General features: G+C 41.8%; 1 protein-coding gene and 1 long non-coding RNA gene across 2 annotated transcripts in view; one reads left to right on the top strand and one right to left on the bottom strand.

The window, feature by feature from the left end:
• LOC146758591 (cytosolic carboxypeptidase 4-like) overlaps positions 1-26,769 on the top strand; it is a 245,224-nt gene extending 218,455 nt beyond the window's left edge. The window contains exons 6-7 of the mRNA XM_085514568.1: positions 3,205-3,371; positions 26,272-26,769. Of these exons, the coding sequence (XP_085370694.1) occupies positions 3,205-3,371; positions 26,272-26,275 (171 nt within the window). The 3' untranslated portion in view covers positions 26,276-26,769. The remainder of the gene's footprint in view (positions 1-3,204; positions 3,372-26,271) is intronic.
• LOC146758592 (uncharacterized) lies at positions 549-2,539 on the bottom strand. Its single transcript, XR_014934007.1, has 3 exons — positions 2,046-2,539; positions 1,784-1,875; positions 549-633 (listed from the first exon to the last, which is right to left on the bottom strand). It is a non-coding gene; the product is annotated as an uncharacterized LOC146758592 (long non-coding RNA).
• Positions 26,770-27,341: the final 572 nt, after the last annotated feature.

Here is a 27,341-nt window from a genome sequence, read left to right as displayed (position 1 = left end):
TTGAGCCAATGCTGATCCAGACTGGCACTTTCATGTTATGAAAAGCAGAAACTATGCAAAGATATGAGCTGATCATCAAAGAAGAATACCTTTGTTAGCATATCCATGAGGCTAAACTAATTAAGACTGATGATCTTGTCTGCAGCTTTCTGGTACAGTTTTCTGATTCAGACTTTGCTTAGATTTTGCTGGCTTGGAAGACTGCACTGCACTCCGCTTCTCATACAGATGCCTCCAGAGGAGGATGGAGCCATGTAGGATTGTGATGGGGAAAGATAGGGTCTCTGAGAGTTCAGGACATTGCAGAGGACCTGATGGCAGGTAGAACAGCTTCCTCCTGCATGGTAGTGGCAAACGGGTTATATATTGTCACTGTGAGTAGAAACAATCCAGCTTGACTGCTGTGGAGCTTCTTAACCAAAATCAAAAGTTCACCACTTCTCTTTCTTTATCTCTTGTAGAATTTCAAGAATTTCAAGCAAGACAGGAGGGGCTGGTTTCTACCCAGAGCACCAGCTCTTGGCACTGCTGGCAGATATCATTAATGCTGTTAGTTTGATGCATCAGTTCTGTCAGCATCTTCACTTTAATGGTAGTCACCAATGCAGCTCCAGCTCCTGCCTCTGCTGAGAGCTGAGGAAGAAGAGGGAGAGCATTGTCTGAGTTGGAAAATAAAAGACTGCCTGTGTTTGAAGTGAATTAAATGTGTTAACTTGTAATGTTCTAGCTGAGGTTTCCAGCTGTTATTCCCGAGCTGTCTGTTCTCGAAGCAATATGGGTCCATCATAAAGCAGCTAACTTCAGAGCATGAGCACTTACTGTCTGAGGCTTCTCAGGTGTATTATACTTTTATTATTATTATTTCTCTGTTCATAGTTTCCTAAGGCCTCTTCATATCCTGAATAAAACCCTGAGGAATTGTAAGCCCACAGGCTGAGTTTTAGCACTGTCACTATTCGCATCTCCTGGATTGATAGGTATTTAGTGTGCTGCCTGGATCCTGGAAACAGGACCCTAAGATACACCCCAGGGAAAGCCCCAAGATGTTCCTTGTATTTTTTACCCCTGAGAGAATAATTCCTTTGCTGTGGAAGTGACTTATTTTTGCTCAGAAATGTCACCATTTCCACCTGCCAATTGTAACTGCCACACTAAAATGTCTTCTGAAGTAAAATAATGGAAGTGAGGAATCTATGTAGAGCTGCTAGGCCCTCGTTGTTTTGTATTAATGACCATTGGTTCCTCTAAGCCTCTTCATCTATTTTCTTCCCATTATTAATAATTACTATAGTTCATTGCACCTGGCTCTTACTTAGCAAAGCTTGCAGTGATTAGGATGGGAGAAGAAATGGTGTTAGAGATTTGCTGACTGCTTTAAAGATATTTAAGAGACTTTCTGAGAGCAGAAGTCAGATCTCCAGAGTCCTTTGTCTAAGCCTGGCAGGGAGGCTCTGTTTTCTCATATTGTTTGTGTGCTCTTCTAGGCACGTCCTCTGCTTATCTAGCTGTCCAACCACTCAGTATATGTACAAGCTCAAAATAATGCATTATTTGTTCATTATTCATTATTATAATTACCTATTCATATTTATTCATATAGTTTGAGAAAACAAGCAGAATTTCAATGTGGTTACTATAGGAAAATGTGTTTGTTATCAGATAGGGCTGCTTTAATGTTAGATTTTATTTGTACATGCTGGACTTGCTGGAGTTGAAGTGAAGGCATTCGCCTTGTAAGACATTTTGTGGCCTCTAACAAACATGAACCAAAAAAAAGCATTACAAGGGAGCTGTAGATGGTCACTTGGGAAGCCTCTTTTTTCCATCCACCTCCATGCTGTTGGCTCCCAATTTCTCTCAGCTGTGCAGAAGATCCTAGAGAAATTATAAGTGCAACCTTACATAGGAAACATAAACAAATTAAAGAAGGCAAAACAAAACTAACTACTAAGAAACAGGAGACTGGAGCTCAGCCCCCTGTTATCAGTTACTGGTATATTATATATATATAATATATAATATATATAATATATGGGCTCTGTTACCTGTAAGATGTGCAGTAACAAACACCGAGTGAAGGGTCAAGAGCAGGCCATGCTGGTGTGGAGCACACACTGTGCTTGTGGCTGGTGCCAGGGCTGTGAGCACGGACTTATGGCAGTTGCTAAGGAAACAGTCTTGGAAATGGGATTGGAGTTCTTGTCAGAAGGTTGGCTGCAGAAATGGTTTGTGCTTCAAAAGCACACGGGGCTGATACTGACAAAGGCTGCAATTGTTCAGCAATTGATTCAACCCCTGGTGTGATAGCATTAAGGAGTAACACATGATGTGATCACTAAATGCCAAAGATGAGGGATTTTGCAGTTTCTTTGGGTTATTTTCGGTGACTCTTTTGTGGTTTTGGAGGTTTTTTTTGGTCTCTTGCCATCTCACTGCTTGTGAGAAACTACCAGTAATTACACCGGATTACTCCTATGTAGGCCCTTGATGTGTTACTTTTTTGTTGGGTCTTTATTTTTTTAAGTAGTGAAAAAGCATGCACAGACAATTCAAAGTCAGGGCTCTTCCGTGTGAGGATCCACAGCTTGAAGGAGTCCTCTTGGAAAGGTGATGTTGATAATCCCAGTCCTGTTTTTGCATTTCTTTGCCTGCACGTCCCTACTAGAGACATAGGCTTTTAATACACTGAGAAATTCCTCAGAGTTATTTGTTATTTTGCAATTACTTTGTAATTGATTTTCTTAAAAAGCAATTCATAACTTGTTAAAGATGTTCCGTCCTTCCCCTCTTCACTGTTTTTTCTCTAATCTCTGCCACTGTCCAGTATTTACAGTCATAAAACCTATTTGTTTCCCATTGCTTAGGGAGATGACGCTTCTAGAGAGAGAAAAAAGATGAGACCTAATGATTTGTAAGAGTGTATTTAGTCAGATCCTCTTGGGGTATGAGTCTAATTTGTACAGTGACAACTTCAGTGTAAGTAACCAGAGCAGTTACACTACTTGCCTCTGTTGCCTCTGTAAAATAGAAGCTATTTTAGAATAGATCCTGTAGAACAAATGCTATCATTGAATTCATGATTGACTGTATGGGAACCTGAATGAGGTGATACTGTAATACTAAGAGCTGTCCTTCTGAAAAACAGTCTCCCAACACCTGCGCTTTGTACACTCAGCAATGAAACTTCCTCCTTTTTTACACCAGGGCCTGCAGCTGGGAACTCAAGAGCTGGAGGAGATGGGAAGCAAGTTTTGCCTTGCTCTGCTCATTCTGCACCTCAAATCCTTGCCCTGCAGCAAGAAGGTGATGGCTCAGGCAGCGCTACTCCTAGATCTGGAGGAAGAGATAACAATAACAGACCGGGCACAAAGGTCAGTGACAGTTTCCTTACAAATTTCATTTTCCTCTCAAAATATTACTTGAGCATATGGATGGCACTGTCTCAGTGAATTCATCAACAGGAAACTGAAGTTTCAGGTGATACTCTGTCCACCTCAGATCTCCTCTGTGGAGTCAATCTCCTACAGGGAAGATGTTCTCTAGGTGAAGGACTTTGATGGTATGATTTAGAAACAGTATGCCTGATTCTGCAAGGATTCGCACAGTCATTCCTCTTTTCCTCACAGCATTGTATCCTACAGACATATGAAGCATAGGTTTGTGATTTTTGGTGCGTGTGATGAAGTCATTATCCAAACAACCATATGGGAGGTGTTTTTTCCTAATTGCAAAATTCATTTCTTAGCTTCCTGTGTTCAATGGGATGTATGCAAGTGAGGTTGCCTCATATGTGGGGAATTTGGCCTGGGTAAAGGTCAGAATATGGGATGCTTCAGCTGTGATGAAGCAGAAATGTATGTGCTCTTTCTAAACCATGCTATTCCTAGTTCTACATGCAAGCACTTACTCTTGCAATATTGTTTTTCCAAGACAAATGGAGGAAAAAATAACTGAGTGATGTGATATGATTTGAAGTTCCCAGTGGGTTTGTTATCAAAGAGTGCTTCCAGCTTCATCAATGAAAAGCCAATTTTTTCTGTTGCAGAAATGCCCCCATAATTTACAGCAAACTTCCAGTCTTCCCCCTGCAGGAATACTTAACTGACATTCGCACCACCTGTTCCTCATGCCTGAAACCATTCTTACAAGCTTGTTCGTGGTTTTTAATGTTTATGGGGAACAATGAAAAAAAGAGAACTAAAATATAGAGACATTCCTTTTGTATAGCTGTGCTCACTTGTACATATGAACACATAAATGAAGCAATTAACATGTATCCTAAATGGTTTCAGTACTGGGGACAGCCATCCGAGAAATCGTTGGTGTCTCATTAGAGAGAGCTACTGAAGCCTGGCCAGGTGGATGAATTTGAGATATAAATCAGATTTTCCAATTCTGAATTAGAGCTGGAGGAGTTTTTGCATGAAAGTAACTTCAGGGAAGGAAAATATTGAACTCTGACTTGTCCCAGACACTGAAAATAAGTTGGTCATACCAACTCCATGAGCACTTTCTCTCATTTGTGTGGTTTTCCATTACCTTTTTCTTTGGTTGGTTTCATGTTAGTGAGCATTCATTTCATTTTTCCTGATGTTGTGTGGGCGATGAACCTTTACCAATATAGCAGCTCTCTAATGACAAATACTTTTAAAGAAGTTAAGAATTAAAGAAAAATCCCTTACCTTGTACAGCTCCCATGCCATTCCATATCTGTTTGTGGTGGTCAAAAGCAAAGCGCTCTGTCCCTTCAAGGTTCTGTGTCATCTGGGGATGGGATGTCACTGCTGAAGGCAGTGTGATGGTTACTTGTTCATTTTCACTCCAGTGGGTGGAATTGCAGATTTATGGAGTTCTGATGGGTTAGGTGCAATTAGTTGGCATTTGTAGTACAAGTAAACATTACATTGTTTGCTCCTGTCTAAAGATTTGCCATATTACAGGAGCTTTTTGCAAAAGATCAGGAAAAGGGAGATGTGGGGACCAAGGGGCTTGGCTTGTAAGTGTATTCTATTTTATGATAAATAATTCATTGAAAAGGATTGTGCAGCTTATTGATTCTGATTCAGAAAATTAATATTTTGCTTCTGGGTTTCTTTGAGTCTCGCCAAGAGAACTGCATAATTTGATTTTAGAGGGAATAAGAGGCCTAAAGCAACCAAAGGAAGAATGCAGAATAAAGAGAGCACACTGCTATGGGCAGGAGAGCAGCTGTATCCAGGCCTCTCCCCCAGCTCAGACTTTGAAATAAAATAATGCATAGACTATGAAATAAAAAACTGATTATCCATCAGAACTGGAGGTTGCAGTGTGGGGTTCCACTCGGTCTAATCTTACTCTGTAAAGATGAAATCCAGTCTTTCTCCATTTAGGTAGCACAGGGAGCTCAGCAGAGTCTTTCTGCTTACTGGTGGTGTGTCACTACATCAATGGTAATTATAGTCTACTTTTGCCAAGACTAGAGCTGTCTTTCATGGTTTAAGGAGCAGGAAGTGTTTATAGCTTAGAACCAGTGCTGTTGTCTTCTGTAGTTACCACAAAAAACACTTGAACACTTTCTATGCTTTCCTCTTGTGAGGATGGAAATAACCCAAATTATTTTTGTACCTTTGCCAAAGCAGAGTTGAACTCGGGGCCTGCAGGTGCTACACAGGAGCGACCTAAATGGTTACACTGTGGGATGTCTTTCTTGTGTGCTTTACACTGTGAGCAGAGGTGGTTTAAACACCTTGCAGGCAATCCCTTTTCCAGACCTCTGTACTGTGTAATGAATAGTGGGTGTTTAAGTGGGAGCCAATGGGTCTGACTGCAGCTTAAGTTTGTTTTTGGTAGAGCGTGTTGCAGAAGACTGTCTTGACTGACTTTCTCACCTAGAGAAAGATACACATATGGATGTTTCCTATCAGAGCAGGATTAACAGTGTCAGAAGAAAACGATGACTGTCACTCGACCTTGATGAAAATACGATCTTTATTTAGTTGATAAGGTTCTATTTTGCAGAAAACATGCTGAAATTGCTCTGACCACTCCAGCTGTGATCAGTGAGATTAATTGCACAGTGCTTATGTTCAATACATCTATCTAATTTTCTAAATGTGCATTTCTGAGTGCCCGTCTCTATAGTACTCCGGGTGACAGGTCAAGCCATGGAAAGAGAAGTTAATCCAGTACTGGACAGATCTGACTTCCAGGTGATATGTCTCATGGCAAAGGTACATAGATCACAAGCCAGAGGTCTTTTATGTTACGAAACTCCTATGGTTCATGTTCTGCGTTTGTGTCTTTTTTTTTGTCATGGTGTCTGGTGTGCGTGGCATTGACTTGGCATCTCAGCATCTCCCTCCAACAGCGAACATTTTCACCTGTCAACGTTTATAACTGGATGTGTCTTTTAATTTTCCTCTTAGAGCTCTCTCTGCTCAGGGCATTTTGCAGCCTTACTTTTCCGCTACTGCTGTGAGGAGGATGAAGGAGCAGGCTGGACACTGGCTACTTCTCTAGAATAAACTATTTGCTCTGTCAGAGTCAGTGAGCGGTAGATCGAAGCAAGGTAATAGCTACTGGGGAAATGACTGGTCTAATGGAGGCATCTTGTGTGAATGGGGGATTTCTCCCACCTGATTTCATAGTGTTCAGTGTACAGTCTCCAGTGAGCCGAAGAAAGGTGTGCTAAACCTTTAGTGGTCCTAACAAAATGTATTTTGGAACACAGGCAAGAATTCCTTCTTGACCTCAGTCTAGCACATACAGTATATGAAGTCATTCAGGAGCATTAACTGTGTAGTAAGTTCCCAGCAGAGGCAGGGTAACAAAGTAGCTATATCTGAAAATAAGCAAAAAGGGAGTTGAATTTTTGTCTCTGGGGCTACATTACTAATAGAACAGTAGAGTATTTCCCCCAGAACCTGGAAATCCTTGGAGAACATGAAATTCACATAACAACTCTTCATCTCTGGTTCTCTAAGGGCAGCTGTCTTAAAGACCAACAGGTAACTACTGAGATTATTGCCATGAGATGCAGTGAGATCATAGGATTCTGGATTACCTGAAAGTGCTTGACTGTGTGGAAATAGTTTAACTCTGAAATCTCTACAGTACACTGCAAGTTCCTTACTCAGATATTCTCTCTCCACAAAAACCTCCTATTTACTTCCTACTCAATGCTCTACTCAATGCTGTACCTTTCTAAAACTGGGGAAGGTCTAGTAAGGGGACTTTTGTTTTAGCTCTGTTTAAATGGTATGTAAATGATGTGCTAGCAGAGTCCTGGAACCAGTACTCCAAAGGTTGTTGGTACCTAATATATTGCTTCCCATGATTATTAGTTGAAGACAAAAACAAGTGATTCTTTAAATGTTTCCAAAAAGAATATCATCCAGAGAACATCCTGCAAACTTCAGAAGCATAGATGCATCTGGGGATGGAACAAACTCTTGATCATCCTAATACAATTCTCATAACTGCCTGTCTAGTGGTTAAATTGTTCAAGGTATCAGCCAGCTTTTAGTTAGCATCCTGTGCCCCTGGGGCATTTCTCCTTTACTCTCACACTTGTTTAGGTGCCGTCACCCTCATATTGCACAAGACCTACTAAAGAACTTAGTAGTTTGTGGGTTTTTCTTTTCAGAAACTTTTTATAGGTGTTTTTCTGCATCAAAAGGCTATTCCTCTACCAGCAGGCCAGTTTTAAGGACCATTCTGCCAAGTCAAATGTCAAATATGTGGAGGGTTAACTGCATTTTGCAGCCATCTTCTGAAAAACAAGGTAATGTATCAGTTGATTGTAGAGGCATTTTACTCTCTTATCTCACAAAGATACAGTGCTGTAGATGTTGGCCTCACAACTCTGCTTTTGCTCAAGAAGAGCCACTAATTCTTGTATTTCCAGCCATGTCTTGCAGTCAGTTCAGGCATTCGGAAGCTGTCTTCTGGGAAAACAAAATGACAGCATGTACTTCAGACATCATGTTTTTTGATAATAAGTTTCATGCCTCATTTGCTATGAAACAATTGGGTTTTAAGTCAGTGCTGCCCAGGTAACTTCACATTTTTCATGACCACAAAGAGGATGAGAAGTGACTGCTCACTAAGAGCAGGTTTCAGAAAGCATTACCTTGTTAAGGGTGTTTTCCCCTTTTTCCTCATGTTTTGAACGGATGGCACTTCTGTTCATTCTCTTTTTGCATTTGTGCCTTTGAGTGTTTTGCAAACACTGCAGCAGTTGTAGCCCTTTGTTTGGGAGGTGTTTCTTACATACTGAGGCAGACCCTTGCAAAGTCATTAAGTGTTTTCTGCTGACTCAGATATTATTCATCTCTTGTGTTTCTTTATCATTTCTTATGTTTCTTGAACAGAGATAAATTTCTCTCCTCCCCAGATGGTAAATATACCTTACTGTGATATTAATCAGAAGCAGAATGTTTAATCACTACCATGGCCCTTTGTCCAGGTGCAATCTATTCATCTTCCATACAGTGAGCAGTTAAAATGGTCAGTGAGTGGATGGCAAATCCAATAATATACAAGAAGGATTTGTAGATCATTTGGAACTGTGCTTGCTCTTCTCCTATACTTCATTGATGCACCATCACAATCCTAGATAGTATTGAACTGTTGGATTTCCCATCTCTTCTCTGTAATGCATCCTTGCCTGATTATGGCTGTGCAAGCAATTCTGCTCATCTTTTAAGCTATGTGGCCAAAATGCCATTCAGATCAAAATAGAGTGAAGCAGACCCAAAGGTGGGAAGTTCAAAGAGCAAAAGAACAAAGAAGGAACGAGGCGTGTTGGTTTCAATTCATGCATCTTTAACACATATTTAAACAGCAGAATTACGACATGATAGTTCTGTGCAGTGATGGCAAATGGCTCCCTTGCTTCCTGGTTTGTGTCTTCCTCTGCTTACAGGTGAATGTGGGTTTCATTTGTTGTTACAGTTTTTTGTTTGTTCGTTTAAATTATATGAACTGGAACTAATTTTGGCTGAAGTGTTTGAGTGCAAGACAGTGCTTCACCCTCCCAAATGCCCCATCTCCTCATGGTTCCAACAGGCTGAGTACCTGATCCACTGGGGCAGTCTGTACGGTTGGACTCTGGGGAGTCCTCTGACACATGCATGGAGATGAAAGGGCTCTTTCATCATTTTGTGAATCTAATTCCCTGGAAAACATCAGCAGGAATCATCTGGTAGTTTTGATTCAGATTTCTGTTTGATTGAACGTTCATTTTTCTTTAAGTAAAGATTTGGAACATTTTTAACCTTGATCATCTGTAGACATTAAATATCTTGGGGCAGCTTTCAGAAGGAGAGGTTATTTATTGATTCCATTTTTTAGCTTGGTCACAGGTTATGTAGCTGTTAGAGGAATTTGAAGTTTCTACTGCTTTGTGAACATCTATGAATGTGATATTCCTGTGTTTGGATGCCTGAGCAAAAAGGGCATGGTGATGGTGATAGCTTATTAGGTAAATCCAAGTTTCGTGTTTGCCATACTGTGTCATGTTAGTGGTGTAGAACATGGAGCAAAAGGAGCTGCTAATGTATTTCATATAACTCTTCAAGGGCACCGCCTAACTTTTAACAGTAAAGGAGTGTGTCAGCTATGAGAGCAGCTGCAGAGTTCTGGGGTAGACTCACATTACTGTAAGGAGTCAGAATCAGTTTATGACTACCAGGAGCTATTGCTTAAATACATATATACTCTACAGTGCTCTTTCATACAGATGCTGCAAAAGGGGAGTATCTTCTTTCTGTCCAGGGTCTGACGTAAAACCTTGATGTGCCTGCTCATGAGAGGAAACACCTCCAACTTTGGATTTAGATCTATTACTGGATTCAGATTTTACTCTCAGTACATATATATTGATAATTGTGTTTTGTAAATAAGAACATGAACTTTCTTCCATCCCTCCCTCCCTTCATCCTTCTCATCCAGCACTCTTCAGCGTCTCTCCTTTGTTAGTGTGAGAATACAAGCCCAATGAATTCTGTGGAGGTTCAGCCGAGCAATGCAGTCTATAATTAATGTATTTGGTATTCAGAAGGCTTTTATGTAGCTGTGCACAGGTGAGCCACTGTAATTCAGCAACTTTTCATTAACACTTTCTGGAGCTGTCCCTGTTTTCTTCCTATTGATTTTTATTATTATTATGAAATAACCTTGGGAGCCACACAGATCTTGTTGACTGTTACCAAATACCAGTCCAAGCCTATCTCAGGCTGGGAACAATTATTCATGCTTACTTCAGAGGTAATTCATTTATCATTTAATAGCTAATAATAGCAATTTAAACAGCAGTAGGAAGGGATGAGATGAAAAGAGCAAATGGCAGAAAAAGGAATCACAGAAGGACTGCATGCTATCATATCGAAGGTTATTCAAATTACTGTACACGTACAGATCTGACTGGAGTACCGATAATGAACTTGTATATATCCAGCAGAACAAATGGGCTCTGCATTGCCCTTTCTGTGAGGCACATTGCTACTGCCTGGTATTAGACATTTTCGTATTGATTAGGAGCATCTGTATTTCTGTGGTACAGTCCTTTTCCCTTAAAATCGTACTTGAAATGTGGAAGTCATTGGGTCCCTTCACATGCTGGGATAAAAATTTACTTCTAAAGCAATCAACATTAATTTATGAAGTTATGAAATATCTCCCAAAAGACTGGATTATGAGGGATATGCACTTCCGTCTGAGGTGATCTTTATAGACCAGGATAGTGCTGACACTGGAACGGGATAGAGTCTTTCCTAGAAGTCACAAAGGATAATGAGAGGATTGATATGTTTAGACTTACAGTCATTTTGAATGCAGCCAGATGCGACAATTTTGGGTTGACCATGGATCAGGTGTTTAAGAGGCAGTGTTAGGACACTCCATATAACATTATTGCAGAGCTAGGTGGTGAAGGCTTTACCACACATCAGTCCTGCACAGCATTGATGGCGGCAGGGTTACGTGTGCTGCTACTGTTTAAAACATTAGTGTTTAAAATGGATGTCTTCTGTCGTGGGCAAAATATGATAGAAGGAGCTGCATCCTCAGTGAAACCATCAGTGGGATCCACGTTTTCCTCAGGTCAGAATTTTATATGTATTTAAGTTTCTCAGGCAATAAGAGCAAAGGAAAGCATTGTGGTTCTGATACAGTGATGCTCATCAGCACACTGTGTCCCCATCTCTCTGTTCTTTCTCTGCAGAGGGAACACATGAGATTTGTGCTTTCGAGGCAAACAGCTTATTGCAGGTTTTGGTCTGATGCCCAGCCTGCAAATGAGAGTCTGACCAGGCCACTTGTACTGTGGTGACAGTATACAGCTGCTATCTAGGAGCATATCAAAAATCTTAGCAAGACAAATGAGAGACTGAACAGTTATAGGGATAGAAAAAGACAGATAAATTCATAATTAAAGCTGTCGAGTTGCAGTAAAAGGAACATTTAACTTGGAACGAAAGTGGGTGGGCGAACAAAGTGTCGTATTTGGAGGTGAAAGTTGGCACTTGAACAGCATTTTTAAAGTACTCCAAAGCCACCTCCACTGACATCTCAGCTCTATTGTATATTCTGTCAGAGGCTCTGGCTGTGCAGTGTATTGTGGCTGTGACTCATGCGCAGCCCCTGCTGCTTGCTGCCATATGAGATATTAGAGAGACAGACATGGCAGGAGTATTGTGTGAGACTGAGGTAAATACGTGCAGGTTGGTGTTTTTAGACCCAGCACACACATGTACATGGACATATATGCATAGAGGCATAAACATGTAAGCCAGCTGCTGTAGCCTGTGGCGATTCATTATATCGTCTCAGAAACAGTGGGGGTTTATTAAGATGTATAAGCTAAATGAGATATTAGCAGGAAGAATTTGTGAGAATTTGGCTGGAGCTGGGCCTGCAAAGATGTGATGATAAGATCATGTGATGTTAATACTTCATACGGATCTTCACAGAGGGTTGGAACTTGATGATCCTTGAGGTCCCTTTCAACCTGAGTATGGTTCTGTGAATACTTAACATCTGAAGAACACACACACACAAAAATAAAGCCTAAAATCTCAAATCCAATTCCCATGAATACTGGGGGAGTTCACTCACAAGATGAAGACCTGTGCCATTTTGGCCACGGCCAGTCTGTAGATAACAGTAGTTCAGGCTGAGCAAAGACAACATGCCAAGCACTGGCCACCACCAGAGCAGGAAGGAGAAGCAGGGTCTGTACACTGTAAGAGGATAGAAGAAAAAACAGCTGTTTCCAGCTATTAGAGCGTGTTCTTTCCATGTTTCTCCCCTGATGCAGTCGGAGTCCCTTGCTGAATATGTCTCTCAATCCTGCATCCATTTCTTCTTGGTAAAACTTGTGTTTTTCGGATGGATGTGAAGCTAATTTCTGGAAGGATGAGTTTCATTTTTAAAGTAACAGAAGCAGGCTTTGTGTGGTTACGCTTTCAAGTACATCCTTAACCATTTAAAAGTGCATTACCAGCAGTGTTATTTATGCTATCTTATTACCTGTTAAACTATAATGGCTTCCTATTAAGCATTAACAATTAGTTACTACCTTAAATCCCTCTTTCAAAAAAGAGTTAGAGGAATTGGAGCTTGGAGGGAGAGTAAGCAATGGAAGAAACTAAATTCAAGAAGAGCTATCAGGGCAGTATCATTAGAAATAAGGAATAAAGGGAGGAATAGAAAGCATCTATTCCTGTCTATTCTGTCTATTCCTGTGTAATCTGTTTGTTCTGTCTGGGCTGCTCAACAAGTTTTTACATTACACTGTGTACTTCAGAATTGTTTCTGAAGATGCCATTCTACAGTATCTTCCATAAAGCATCAGCATCTCATTAAAAGATAAAAGTCCAAGGTATTCAAATAGCAAGCAAACTCCCAGTATCAAACAACAAAACAGTGTTTGATCTCCTTTGAACTGCAGGGGGCAGCCAAGAATTTGGGTATTGCTACCTGGATTTGTCTTGTCAGGCTTTCCATCGCATTAATACTTATTTTTCATTGTAACACACAACCTGTATTTTCATCTGTGAAGATGTGAATCATGAGACAGGATCCATTGTACGATGTTCAGCCAGTCAGGAGTCCTTCCTGACAGTGCCCAGCATTAGAGATTTCAGAGAGATGCAAGAAATTGCCATCGTGGACAATTACAAACTATTCCCACCATATGGGGGAATGCCTTTCTATCTTCAGACAGTTATTTATTTATACTTGGAAATGTGAGAAATTATAGCCTTTCCAAGTAATTATAATAACAATAATCCTTTCTAATGAAATGTTCCAATGTTCTTATTTTCTGTACGAGTGGTTAATGCTTTTTGAGTCTATCAGTTGAGTTTCATAGATCAGCTGTGTGTTGCTCAGAAAATGTTTCCTCTCTTCAGCTGCGCTTTCACCTTTGCAAATGCATTTTTGTCCTCTGCTGTAAGAGAGAATAATTGGGAGTGCCCAAATTGCCAGTTATTTTGTAAACAATGATTGTCTCTCTTGTGCATCTGGTCACGAAAGACACTCATATTTTTTAGCCTTCCTATTGCTCTAATGACTTTAATCACCTTCTCTGGAACCGTCCTTATTTATCTACTCAGACATACAATCTGATTTTTGGGTGGTCCAGTATGGACTCAGTAATCTCTATGGGTCCCTTCCAAATTGGGTTGTTCTGTGATTCTATGTGTTATCCTTTAACATGTAGGAAGACAGGAATTCAGGATGGCTTCGATAGAGAAAGCAGAGCATTTCTTAAAATAAGTTTTGTAATATTTTCCATCCTGTTGTCTGTAGGCCTTGCAGTTTATTGTTTTCAGGAAGGATGGAGGTTCCTGGATTAATCAGCCTTATCATCACCTGATTTGATGAATGTGTTGGAGAAACCATTTTATCTTTAAGTAATAATCTTGGAAGATTGCTGGCCACAAAGAGGGGTTGTGAAGGAAACCAGAGTCTCTCAGGTGGGAATGCATGCCCGTAAGAAATGATGTCACTTTTTATATTTAGATCTTTTAGATTTCAGCATTATGTCTGACTTGAAGACGGTTCTCACCTAATTAGTCCAGAAAGGATGAAATGGAAAAGAGAGAGTTGAGTGGATGAGGATGTCATGCTGGCAGCTTGTGGGCAGCACAGGAGCAGTGAATAAGATAGAGGGTCCCCATAAGAAGCTGGGACCTAAGATCCCTCCCTGCTTTCATGGAAGTGAAAAACTGCCTTAATTTCAAGAATTTTCTGTATATACATATATATATATATTATTTTTTCATGGAGATACAAAGAATGGATTAGGCTGAAAAATTAGTTGGGTCCTTTGACAATATGTCTGAGATGTCTTTGCCATTTTCAAGGAGCAGATTGGAGACATAAGATGCAGAAGCAAAGCTTGTGTTCACTTTTCTCTCTCTCTCTCTTTAAAATCATACCCAGGTTCTTTTTGTGCAAATGTACTACTCAGGATCAAAGCCTCTGCTCCAAGTGGAGGAAGTCCCTGGAGAGCAAGGCCTGAAAGCTAAGCCTCTAATACTGCTGCTGCTGGCCATACACCAGGTACTGCTTGGGAAATCTAGTCATGCATGACCCAGCACCTGGAGATAGAGAGAAACTGGGAGCAGTGTACTCAGCATCCCTGCATAACTTCTGATCTTTGTTCTCTTTGCTAGCTCATGTCCTTCTTTTGGTCGTGGTCCATCAGGAGTTTATTCCCAGCAGTGTCAGATATCTGAAAGACTCTTCTGTAATGCAGCATCCACTGATTCCTTAGGCTTCTCAGAAGTGTAGTTTCTGTCATATGGACTGGGGTTTATCAGAAAGTGGATAATGGATAGGCTCACTACAGGTCTCTGCTTATTTTGGTGTATTTTTCCTCATTTCTGGCATTTCCATCTCCTTACTGAGTGGCTCTAAGTTAACGGCTGTTGGGGAAGGATCAATAGAAAGATGCTCTCTGCAACATCTGAGATTATTTCCCCTGCAGGTATGACAGGAACAGCCTTGCAAGCAGGATACTTCTTTGCCTTGTGGTGCTTTCCTGCCTCTCTTGTGAGGTGCTGGGTTTGCATGCTAAGAAAGCCACAGTTAGCACAGCTTAAACGAGATGACTCTCAAGAAGCAGTGTCCTTGATCCCTCATTAAAAATGTCCTTGACACGTTGTGCCATCAGAAGGAAGGTTTGCGATGCTGATCACCGGCAGCGTTTCTTCTCCTATGGATGTTATACAGCCTCAGAACATTTTGTTTAATTCATGGGAGAAGGAAGCTCTTTGGGTTTTGCTTCTCTTTACTTTTCTTTTTCTTTTTTTAATGCTTCCCTGAAGGCTGCATGAGAGCTATGGGGGTAGGAACGCAATTGCGGGAAGGTAACCTTTCCCATCCCTCAGCCTCTCAAGAGATGCATGCAACAGCAAGATACATGTAAATCCATCAGAGCTGATAGTGTGGTTTAATGCTAACAGATGTAAAGCATTAAAGGAAATAAACAGCCTGGCCCTGAATGGGATCCAGAGGTATAAAGCTGCAGCCTTGTGCTCACTCCCCGTGTTATTCCAGGTAGTTATTAGTCGTTTAGCTTAACTAAGAAAATGTCAGCCTTACTGCTGCTTTCTGTCATGTCTGTACGCTGCTAACAGTAATGCAGGTTGATTTTGGTTTGTTGTTCTTTTATTAGTTTAAACAGCAGATTATGTTCGTTTTTCAGCAAAGAGGACTTCATTCTAAGACTTAGATGCTGAAAGAGTAACTGTTACCTCAGCAGACAGGTAAACAGGCCAAATTTCCTTCTATTTCCCAAGAGTGCTGGAGGCAGAGGTAGACAGAGAAGTCTGTGCATTCTCCAGTTAAGATCTTCTCTTCCACACCAGTAAAATATCTTTGGAAATATATGAGGGAGCCTTGGAACTTCAGGAATAACAAAACCCAGATCCCTGCTATGTTTCCCTCAACAGATTTTATCTTCTTGGTGTTTGGGCTTGGCTATTTATCTGATCCTTTACATCTGAATGACATTCCTATGCAGTGTGTAGCCTTGCTGTTCTTTCCTCTCTGTTAGATGTGTGGTTGATGTAACTGGGCAGAATTTTCAATTAATCGACAGCCTTTATTCCACCTTTTCTTACAGTAGTGGCATGATGTGCCTGCAGAATTTCCCTACTTCCTTCCACCTTACGTTGCTAGAAATCACTTGGCTCAGAAAATAAAAGCATGGAGCCATTTACCCTTGTTTAGTCCCCTACTGATGGGTCAGAAGTGGAGATTAATAGGGTAGGAAGTGTGTTTCTACTCTGCAGTCAGTAAAGGAAATTCACTGGAACTAAATTAATCATGAAACGGACACAAAGAGGAGAATAGATTAGCAGGGAATTAACTCATTAATTAGATTCATGCCGAAGTTCAGAAGAGGCTTTCCTTCAAGATAACAGCCAAGTTCAAAGATCAGCAAGGGCTGATCATGAGAGGCAGGCACACCGTTTTCCTTCTGAACTCTGTCAGGCTTTACCTTAGCCCAACATCTGGCTGGTTATTATAGGATATCAGACATATGGCTGGCAGGAATTCAGCAGCTGGCAAAGCCTAACCACTTAGTGCCCAGCGATGGAGGCTATTATCAGCCCTTTCAGCTCCCTGGGCTCTGGATCCTGGTGTTGGCGTGAATGCAGGAGCTCTCTCTGTTGTGCCACTTGGCTATTTTTAGAGCTCCATCACAAGTCCTTGTGTGAGCAGCAACAGCTTGTTGGAGAATGGGTTTATTTCCAGCGTTAGGGTGAGCAGAAACCAATACAAGCTTAAGATAGGTAAAGTGCTAAAGCACTTCATTGTGGTAGAGTAGAATAGGTAAATCATTGCATGTTTCTAAGGAGATGGGGTTTGGTTGCCGTCTTCTTACTGTTCTAATGGGACACTTCTCTACAGGGAAACTTATGAGAGAAGCAAAGAACTGTCTCTGCAGTTACTTCTGTGCTGCACAAAGCCCCTGCCAGCTCCCTTCAGGCTCTGTATGACCCCTTGCTGCTCACATGCCAGAAGGCCCCATTACTGAGTAGTGCATTGTAATAAATGCCACGCTGTTGCACGATGGAGCTGGTGAGAAGCATGGAGAGACTGATTTCTAACACACTCTTAATGAACTAACAAACCAGTGCTAAACACCGAGAGCAGATCCATGTGAGAAGGGCCCCCTGCCTTCTGACTTAAGCTTTCCCTCCCTTTGCTTTTGCTGCCTCACAGCATGGATGCAATCAAACCATATTCAGGAACATCTGAGCTGTGTATTTGCCACTTAGGACTTTCTGGGTAGTGAAGTTTCCACATTGTTTATTTAGAGTTAAGTGTTCTGCTGGGTCTCTTATCACTTTCAGTAAATAACAACTGTCCTCTAAATTCTTCAGGCTGATTACTGAGACTGACAATCTGTGTGTTTTGAGTTGCTGAGCTGTATTAATCTCTAATATACCCTGGTCTGTGGATGGAAAGGGTAATGTATTGAGGATGTCACAAGAGGTATAAGCCAAAGGACTTGGTCTTCTTGGGAATGTGAAGTGCTTTGGTTGTGACATGAATAAATCTCCCAGCAGTAGCAGTGCTATTTCTGTTGGGAATAAAGATGTAAGAGGAGTCTGTCTTTTAATCCAACTTGTTAGAGATTTTATAGCACCAGAGCTAATTCATTTCTAGAAAAGAGATTGCAGACGTTATTTTTACCTGCCTGTAGTTTGCCCTGATATAGTTTATTCCACTTGCTTAATGGTGGAGTTGATAAGAATCCCAACCCCAAAAGAAAAATCGTACTGCAATTATAAGTTAAATAAGGTATCATACTGGGGAGTGGAGATGAGGGTGGAAGAGAAGGCATAGTTTATGGCTGTAATCTGTTCTTTGTATTGTAGAGTCTAACCTTCCTATCAGTATGAGACCTGGAAACGTGTCTATTGAAACCCTACTGAATGACACCTACCTGCAGCCTTTGCTAAAATGCAGGTAGGAAAGTGAAAGGAAATATCAGGTCCATGGACTATATAAAATGCAATCCAGAATTTATGCTGAGATAATTCAGTCCTCTGTAATCCATACCAGACTGATGAAATATTGACTTGTACTGTGAATGTGACCCAAGGCAACTGAAGACTTTACTGTGCTTTGGATCAGAACAGTTAAGAATGCAGAGTGCACATTCAGTCAACAAAACATTCCATCTTTGTGCTTTTAATACAGCAAAATGCTTTCCTGCTTCTTTTGTTTCCTTCCTTCAGTCACAACAAAGGAGTGTTATAAGTGGCCCCAGAGAAACAAAGCCTGGAATAGAAAAGGGATTTAGAGAGAAGAGATCAGATGAAATTGGTAAGAGAAAGAATTCCCAATACGATGTTCCCAGCTCAGCCTTCTGAAGGGAAGCCCTGTGCTCCTGATCTGTTATGATTCACTTGGCAGCTCTGCCCAGATGGCCTCTCCCCTTCATCTATACCTCTATAAACTAAGACCCAGTGATAACAGCCCTGCCAAACCTGGTTGCTGCTGATAAAATGTACACAGCTTTCAGTAATCTATTTGTTCCTAACGGCTCATCAATGAAAGCTCATTCTAATTCTGTTCATTTTGATCTTCTCTGGAGTTTCTGTGAGGAGGAGTGAGGTTGCAAGGAGTGACCTGTAATCCTCCTAGGTTTAACAGTACCATAGGCAAGTTTTATTCAAGCTTTCATTTTATACTGCCTGATTCCATTGGTGCATATTGATACAGGATTATACTTTCTCATCTTTTTGTTTTCTGACCTTACAGTGATTTGGTTTTAAATACTGCTGTGTCCAATAGCGATTGATTTTCCAGTCTTGGGTATCTTACCAACACATCTCATTCCCAATCAAAGTTGTCCTGTGCTGTTCTAGCAAAAGTGTCCTCTAAATGTCCTGTTACTCCTTTGCCTTTTCTCTGCCAGTTAATGTTGGAATTATTGTTCCTACATATTAGTTGTGGTTGCATAAAATTAATGAAGCTAATGGCTGGCGGTGACCTCCACCAGCCATCTTTTTTCTTCAACTTAGCTGCATCATTTCTGATAGGTTAGTCTAAGTTTTCTGTAGAGATCTCTAATATTGGGATTACCAGACTCTGTAAGTAATCTGTTCCAGCTCATACAACTCTCATGTTTAGAACTGTCTGTCTGTCTTAAGTCCTATCTTGCCATAGGAAGTCCTTGCCATATATATTCTTTGTCTTACCTAGACTAGCCATAGGAAGAAGCTTATTTGCTTTTCAGTGATGTCCTCTGGACCTTTTTCAGTTGTGCCAAGTCTCCCTGTGAATTGCTTCCTGAGTCTGGAAACAGAATTCTAACAGAGAGATTAACAGTGCAGAGAGAACAGATTAATTTGTGTGTCCTGCCAGCGTACAGGTTTTTTTTAATACCCAGCCAGAATTGTATCTGCACTTTGGTACATGAGTGGCTGGCTCACATGCAGCTTGCAGTCTTCAGCAGTGCAGAATGTTGTCGTTTTCCAGTAGAAATGCTACCTTGTCATTGCTCCTCGTTCATGTGTCTGTAGCATTGATTATTCCTGCCTGACTGTAGTAGCTTGTAGTTGACCCTATTGAATTGCAGTTGTTTACTTCAGGCTGCTTTTCCAGTTTGTCAAAATGATTTTGAATTCCAATGCAAACTTGTCTTACATTGGTTTCATCCACAAATCAAATTAACATACTTTCTATTTCATCTAAATCTTTAATAAAAATATTGGATTGTACCAATTCTGTGACCAGGTCCTGCAGAAGATCATTTAGAACAGCTATGCATTTTGACAGCGAGACTGAGAGCTACTTTCAGAGTACTTTTTCTAAGCAATTTTTATAAGAGCTGCTCTGAAAGTAAAGCCTCCTATTTTATTATGTTGGTTGAGGATGTCAGAGGCAGATGTTGGTGGTATGGCAGTAGAGTTTGAACCTTCCCACCAGGATCCCCTTCTGTTTTGTTGCTGTGTGATAAGTGGCAGCAGAGGCAAAATAGCGTCTGTCATGGAAGTGCACATGAAGCAAAGGAATGGAACTGAATTTCTCTGTGCAGAAAAAATGGCATCCATTGACGTTTGCTGGACATGTACAGTGACCAATCAGTGGATGTGAGTACAGTGAGGCAGTGAATGGTACATTTCAGCACTGGTGACAGTGATGTGAAAGACAAGCTGTGTTCCAGATGGCCATGCAGATTTTTTAAGTGCGACCTGCAGGCTCTTGTTCACTGCTGGTGAAAATGCATAGCTAATGCTAGCATCTGAGTTGAGAAATAGTGTTTAGTAGCTGAGAATTTACTCTATCAAGCAGTGTTATTGTGCTCTTTGTATCTACTGTGATGTCCGTGGAAATAAATAGGAGGCATTATTTTTGGAGCAACCTACAGATGTTCATCCTTCTATAGCTCATCTAAACCATGCTGCTTATCTGGCCTGAGAATTTAGTAAAGTTTTGGAAACTCTCTTGGCATCTCGTCCACTCTGTGTTGCTCTGACACCTTCTCACAGGGGTAAATTAGAATCATTAATAGTAATTTGTTCCTGACAAAGGTGTGTTGAATGATACCTATCTCTTCTAAGTTGTTCTAAACTGTTTCTTTCTTCTGAGGACCTGGAGTTAAGCTGACAGGTCTATCATTTTTCATCATCTCCCCCCCTTTTTTTTTTCCTCTCTTCAAAAGAAGTCTGTACATTGTATCAGTTATCTGGTTCATCACCAGGCTTTCCTAAGTTCTAAAAACATAATCGTTAACAGCTTTGAGATTGATTGAGTCAGTCCCTTAGAAATGCAGTAGGAATATAGCAGATTCAGCTCATTCGGAGAGATCTAAGCTATGTATCTTCTCTACCCTATTACTTTTGTATTCTAGGCCTTTTTTTTTTTTTTTACTTCTTTGTTAGTTCTTAACAACCTTAATTCATCACAGTTGACCTTTTTATGAAAACTGATGCAAAATCTCTCCTCACAACCTTATCAATAGGATTTGCTTCTCTGATGAGGAGCAAACTAGGACTTATTATGCAGCTTTTTGCTACTAATAAATTGAAAGAATTGCATCCTTTTCTGTGTGATATTTTTGCCAGACTCGTCTCACTTTGTGCCTTCATTTCTCCACCTTTATTCCTAGTTGTTCTTTCTGTACATTTGTACTCATTCATATTAATCTATTTAAATCTTTTTCTGCGTATTGATGACTGCGTTTACAGTCATCAAAGAGCTTGTGATATGATCGGGTTGGTCTCCTAACCCTTTGGATATATTTATTTGTAGTAACAGAATTAGTGTTTATATTCTTTATATATATATATTGACAGTTCTTAAGTCTCTTAGAAGAAAATTCTTAAGGATTCTTATTCATAAACCCACCCACCCCAATCTCCATTGAGTTGTGTGGAAGATTTTCATAAGGCCTTGCCCACTTGAACTTATGTTTTTGCATAAGTTTTGATGGAGCTCTTCCGTGGCATCACTTTTACTGGGGCCAAAATGGTTCTGAAATGTGTGTTGTCTTTCTCTTCCGACATTGCTTACAAGGAAAATACAAACTTGTTCTTTAATGCTAGCAAACTGCATGTCCTGTGCTGGGTTGACAGGGTCTTTAGAAGTAAGAAAAGCTGTTCGCTACCAGGGTTCACTGCTTCTAAAGGAAACAGAGTTCCTGCTAAGAGTCAGCTTTACGTGGAAATCATGCTTGTAGTCAAGCACATTACGACCACATTATTCTATCAAAATGTAGCTCAAACAAAAATTACGAATTTCATCACAGTTACGAAATGACAAGCAAAATCTTTTCTCATTTTTATCTAAAGACCTTGGCTTTATCTCTCAGCCTGCAAGTTCTGTTTCCCAAAGCATCATTTTCCTTTGAAGGTATTGACAGTAGATTTTGATCGAATGAAGGTATTAAAAGTAGATTGGAGATAAATTCCAGGTTGAAGCCTTCATTCATCCCATCCCTACTGAAGCTGCTGACCTGAGCCCACCAGACACCTCAGGCACCAGCCTGGACTCAATGTCTCTGCAGTGCAGCCCAGCCCAAGCACAGCCTGAGTGCCCCGACAGCAGCACCACCATGCAGGCTCAGGTCAGCATCACTGAGGAGAAGCTGAGCATCTCGCAGGGGGGCACAGAATCAGGACACGAGTCCCAGGCTCCGGGCAACAGCACAGGCTCTGAGCAGCTCTCATGATTACAAGAGAGGATGAGTCCCATCTTTCCTCCAGACCTCACACCCCCTCCTTTCTCCTATTGAATAAAGGCACGCTCGTGCTCAATCAACGCCTTGACTGAATTCCGAGTTTTCATTCGCAGAGATTGGGATGAGTGCAAGAAACATCAAGGCAGCTCAGCTTACAACACTCTGGCTGTGGGGTTTGTGCGGCCGAGCTCTGGGTGTGTTCCCATTTTGCCTGACTTTGGGATGCCTGCAGCGAGAGCTCTGCTGCCGTTGTGTATGGCAGCAAATAGTCTCTAGCATCCTGGATGCTGCTCATGAAAACCCCAAGCTTCCTGGCTGTGGCTCTGTGATGCTTTTCAGGGCCTTTTGATGCTCTTTGATGCCGTGGCTGCTCCCTAACACCTCTGTCCTCCCGCCGTGTCCATTCCTGGCTCTCACCTGTGAGCTGTCCCTGCAGATCATCTCCAGCCCTGCCATCATCGTGCTGCGGCAGGAGGAGCTCGCCCTGACCAACATCAGGCAGTGCTGCCTGCCTCTCTCACTCTCTAGACCAAGTGTAACTACGCTGTCATGGAGACAGATGCTTTCTGTCACATCCTCCATCCCCGCAGACATTTACCGGTAGTCGGCTCTTGCAGAAGAAGATTCAAGCAGCAGAACCTTTTGCTCAGCTACAGCACACAAATGCTACAAAAGCAGGAACAACCCGCAAGCTCTGGGTCTGTTTGTCTTGCACAGGCATGCACTAACTGCGTTTGATGGTACCCCCCATCCTTGATTTCCTTCCCTGCTTCTTGTCTGATGACGCTGCTGAGCCAGGAACAAGCTGCCCAGTGTGGCAGAGCATGGTGCAGAGCTGTGCTGGGACCTCCTCCCCTTCATCTGCTGCACATCAGTGCCCCACACGTGCCATTGGGATGCTCTGGCACGGGATGTGCCTCCAACCCAAAGCTCCTTCCCACCTCCCAAGGAAAAACAAAGCAACCCAAGCATCTCCAGCAAAGCTGCCCAGCAGACAGCAGGGAATGCAAACAGCTTCTGGCTGCTCCCCTGCACTCCTGTCCTAAGTAATAGACCCCATGAGGACTGGCTGGGAAATCAGTGCATGACACACGTGAGTGTGCACAGGATTGTGCAAAGCAGTGGGGTTCCATGAGTTTGTGTGTGTGTGTATCTCGGCTGTTATGAAAGCATGGGAAGACTTACTGAGTCCCAGATAATTACTTATCCTCAAATGATTTTTCCTGGCCAAATTTAAAGCCTCTTACAGGTAATCGAGACCAACAGGCTGTTGTTGCACAATCAACAGGCACAATCTAGATGAATAGCTGAGGAAAATAAAGCATCATGCCAAGGGTACTAGATAAGTGAGCAGCTTGAGATCTGCACATTTATGTGATGCTCATGGTCTTAGACAATATTTGCTTAGTGAGGTCACATAGAATGAAAGTAAAATAGAAGAAGTGCAATTGGTCTCAGTTCACACAGCTGGCTGGTTCGTCTCAGGCTAATCCTGAACTGCCTCAAGCGACTGCTTTGGGGCTCTACAGAACAGCAACTTCAGAGATCTCTTTCTATTACTAAGTGTTTGAAAGAGCAATTTGCTCTGTTAATTATCCATCATTTCTGTGCAGTCTGTTTTGTCAGACTTGTCTTTAGCTTCCAAGTTGTATGTGAAGAATTGTTTCCGTTGTAATGCACAATGTACTAAAAATTGAGAGATGAAAATGTGAAGAGTTTTTCCAGCTTTGATTTCATGTCTGGAATTTTGGAACCCACTACTTGCAGTTGTTAATCTGTCCAATCTGGTCTGGTTTGGGATGCCCTCATCCTTCTTGAATCGCTCTGCTGTTAAAGGCGGAGCAATTCCTACAAGTGCCATGGCCCCACTGTTGTTCTAATTCTTGTTTCTTTGTTTTCCACACGCTGCTTTTCAAGCCTCCTTTTTCTTTACAGTCAAAGTGAGAACTGCACTGTGAGGTGTCTGAACCTTGTTGTGCCTCTACATAAAGAGAACAGCAGCAAAGCCTGACAGGTGACTGTGCTGACAGCTCTCGTAGCCAGTTACACGTAACTGTGCTAAATCCCTTGTGACTGCTTTGATTTCATTTTTGCCAGTGAAATCCTTGTAAAAGGAACTGCAGCAGTGTGATGAGCTAAGGTGAAGGTGCTGGTTTTAGTAGTGCTCTAAGCTGAGTGGAAGGGCAATTGAATGAGGGTTATATGCTTTCTCTGGGACGATAAGGTTTTTTTTTTCCTGAGGGAAAGAGCCAGCTTTTCATGGGCTATATGTGGGCTTTGGCAAGGACAGACAATCCAGTCTGTCAGGAAGCCATTTGAGGTGCTTCAGGTTTGTAAGCTTGTCTTTTTGTTTCTCAGGTGGATATTTGGAGCATGGGTGTACTGCTGTATGCTCTGCTGTGTGGGTTTTCCCTTTGGATGATGACAATATGATGGCACTCTACAGGAGGATACCAGTGGGTATCAGTGGTGCTAGAATACACTGAGAAGGGAAATAGCTGAGCTTGACAAGAGGCCTTGCTTTTCGGATGGCAGAACATGCTGAGCTGTGGGTAGAAAGGCCTGTCTGCTGAATATTGTCCCTGTTTTTGCTGCTTTGTCTACCAGTATTTTGTGGATTTGGTTCTACGCTTGGTTGGCCTATGTGGCACTGTAGCCTGATTCTATACCATGATAGCATACAGAATTTAAGGAGAAGTATTTTCCTGCCAATGGGCTGGATTTTTTTGTATCTGGTTCTTCAACTGGCTGCTCCCTATACTATCTGTAGTAAAAATATAGACACATCATTTGATTTCCCTGAAATGAATGTTCCTAAATGCCAGCTCTTCTCATGTCTACAAAGGTCAAAGTTCTGCATTTGCTATTAGAATTTCCTCTTCCAGAATCAGGAGGTAATGTAGGACCCCACAGATTGACTTCAGAATTCAACAGTCAGTTCTGTTTCCTTTCTGAGTGCTTAACAACCTGAGCACATGAATTGAATGACGTGGCTTTTTAGTCTGGTACAAACTCTGCTGTACACTGAAACTTGGTCCATTTGTAAGCAGGACTTTGTCCATCTCTGCAGGACAGCAGAAAACCCTTTGTGCTAATCATGATGCCAAGAAGCAGAATGCGGCAAATGGCAGATGATCCAACTGCTTCAGGTGTTCATTGCCTTAAAACTGAGAATAGTTTTGGACTGAGAGTTTGTAAGCAGAACGGAGCTCTTAAAGCTGTCAGAGATTATTCCTGCACTGTTCAATTCTATCTGCCTGACATACACAGGATCTCAGAACTGCGTTGCTTGAATTGGTGGAACTTGCTGAAGTGAACTGGGATGAGCAAGTTTTAGAACTTAGTCAGAGTGCTATAAAAAATGGATAATCTCATGAGTCTTAAGGTACAGGATTGCTATTTCTGCACTGAATTTGTTTTTATTTTACATGGCTGTGATCTGAAAGTTGCTTGAAACGCAGGCACCTAGGCACTGTTGTGTAACTGAATTTCACACGATAGGTCCTGAAATATCCTGGAATCTAAAACTCTGACTTGTTTTAAGTCTGCTGCTTGAGTCTAATCAGGGTCATAGTGTCTGTGTGCAGTGTTTCTTTCCCTGTAATGCTCCACATCATTTCATTTTGGGAATATTGAAGGAAATGGACTATGTGCCATAACTGTTGTTAGAACAAAGTATGTCTGGTGTGATCTTATGCATAGGTTCTGTAACTGCTCTTCACAGCTCAGGTGTTTGACCTTCCTTTTGGTGAAGTGATGAAATACTGCTGGTTTCTATTTGTGCTTCTAGGCACCTTGAAGCTCTTAGGAATAGAACAATTGTCTCCAGTTCTTTTCAATGATATCAGTAACAACTCGAGTGTTGCTGCCCACTAGGTAGACCCAAAGAAGCAGATTACAGTGAAACAACACACGAGCTGGACCTGCATGAGGATCACTTTCAAGACAGTGGCTCTGTTGCTTGAAGCCTATTTGCTTCTTCCTGCCGCCACTCTATTACCAAGTATCAACAACCTCTTTCATGATTCAACTTGCAAACGTTTGACACTAACCCTTGTGTTTCTATGCCTTCCTAGGTGATTCGAGCCCTTGTCAACCCCAAAGATCCAAACCAAGTAGTGATGTGCAGTGTGTTTCCATCAATGGAGAGTTCTTATTAAGCACGAATCGCTGCAATTCGGATGACAGCCTTCCACATGGTAACAGTGATGGACACAAGGGGCTCATCCACGTTCATGCTCTCATATCTCCTGGCTCTGCTGAAGCTCCTGACCTGAGCCTGCCAGACACAGCAGTCACCTGCCTGGATTGTGACCCAGTGCCTTTGCAGTGCTGCCCATCCCAAGCACAGCCCGAGTGCCCCAGCAGCAGCACCACCATGCAGGAGCAGGTCAGCATCAGTGAGGTGAAGCTGAGCATCTTAGATGGGGACTTAGAGTCAGGCTGCCAGTCCCAGGCACCAGGCAGCAGCACAAGCTCTGAGCCACTCTCATCTTGACAAGAGGGGTCCCATCTTCACCCCTGACCTCTCAAGCCCTCCTGTCATTTATTAAATAAAGTCACTCATGCTCAATTATCGCCTTGACTGCATTCTGAGTCTTCATTCACAGGGATTGGGATGAATGCAACAAACAGCAAGGCAGCTCAGCTTGCAACACTCTGGCTGTGGGGTTCGTGCAGGCAGAGCTCTGGGTTCCCATTTTGCCTGGCTTTGGGATGTCTGCAGCAAGATCTCTATATCCCTGCTATGTTTCCCTCAACAGATTTTATCTTCTTGGTGTTTGGGCTTGGCTATTTATCTGATCCTTTACATCTGAATGACATTCCTATGCAGTGTGTAGCCTTGCTGTTCTTTCCTCTCTGTTAGATGTGTGGTTGATGTAACTGGGCAGAATTTTCAATTAATCGACAGCCTTTATTCCACCTTTTCTTACAGTAGTGGCATGATGTGCCTGCAGAATTTCCCTACTTCCTTCCACCTTACGTTGCTAGAAATCACTTGGCTCAGAAAATAAAAGCATGGAGCCATTTACCCTTGTTTAGTCCCCTACTGATGGGTCAGAAGTGGAGATTAATAGGGTAGGAAGTGTGTTTCTACTCTGCAGTCAGTAAAGGAAATTCACTGGAACTAAATTAATCATGAAAC

Source organism: Coturnix japonica, chromosome 13 (genome assembly GCF_054131305.1).
Source record: "Coturnix japonica strain WE chromosome 13, WE-NBRP24, whole genome shotgun sequence".
In the NCBI taxonomy this organism is placed as follows: Eukaryota; Metazoa; Chordata; class Aves; order Galliformes; family Phasianidae; genus Coturnix; species Coturnix japonica.
The sequence above is the reverse complement of the archived record's forward strand: the minus strand, read 5'-3'. Positions and strand labels throughout refer to the sequence as shown.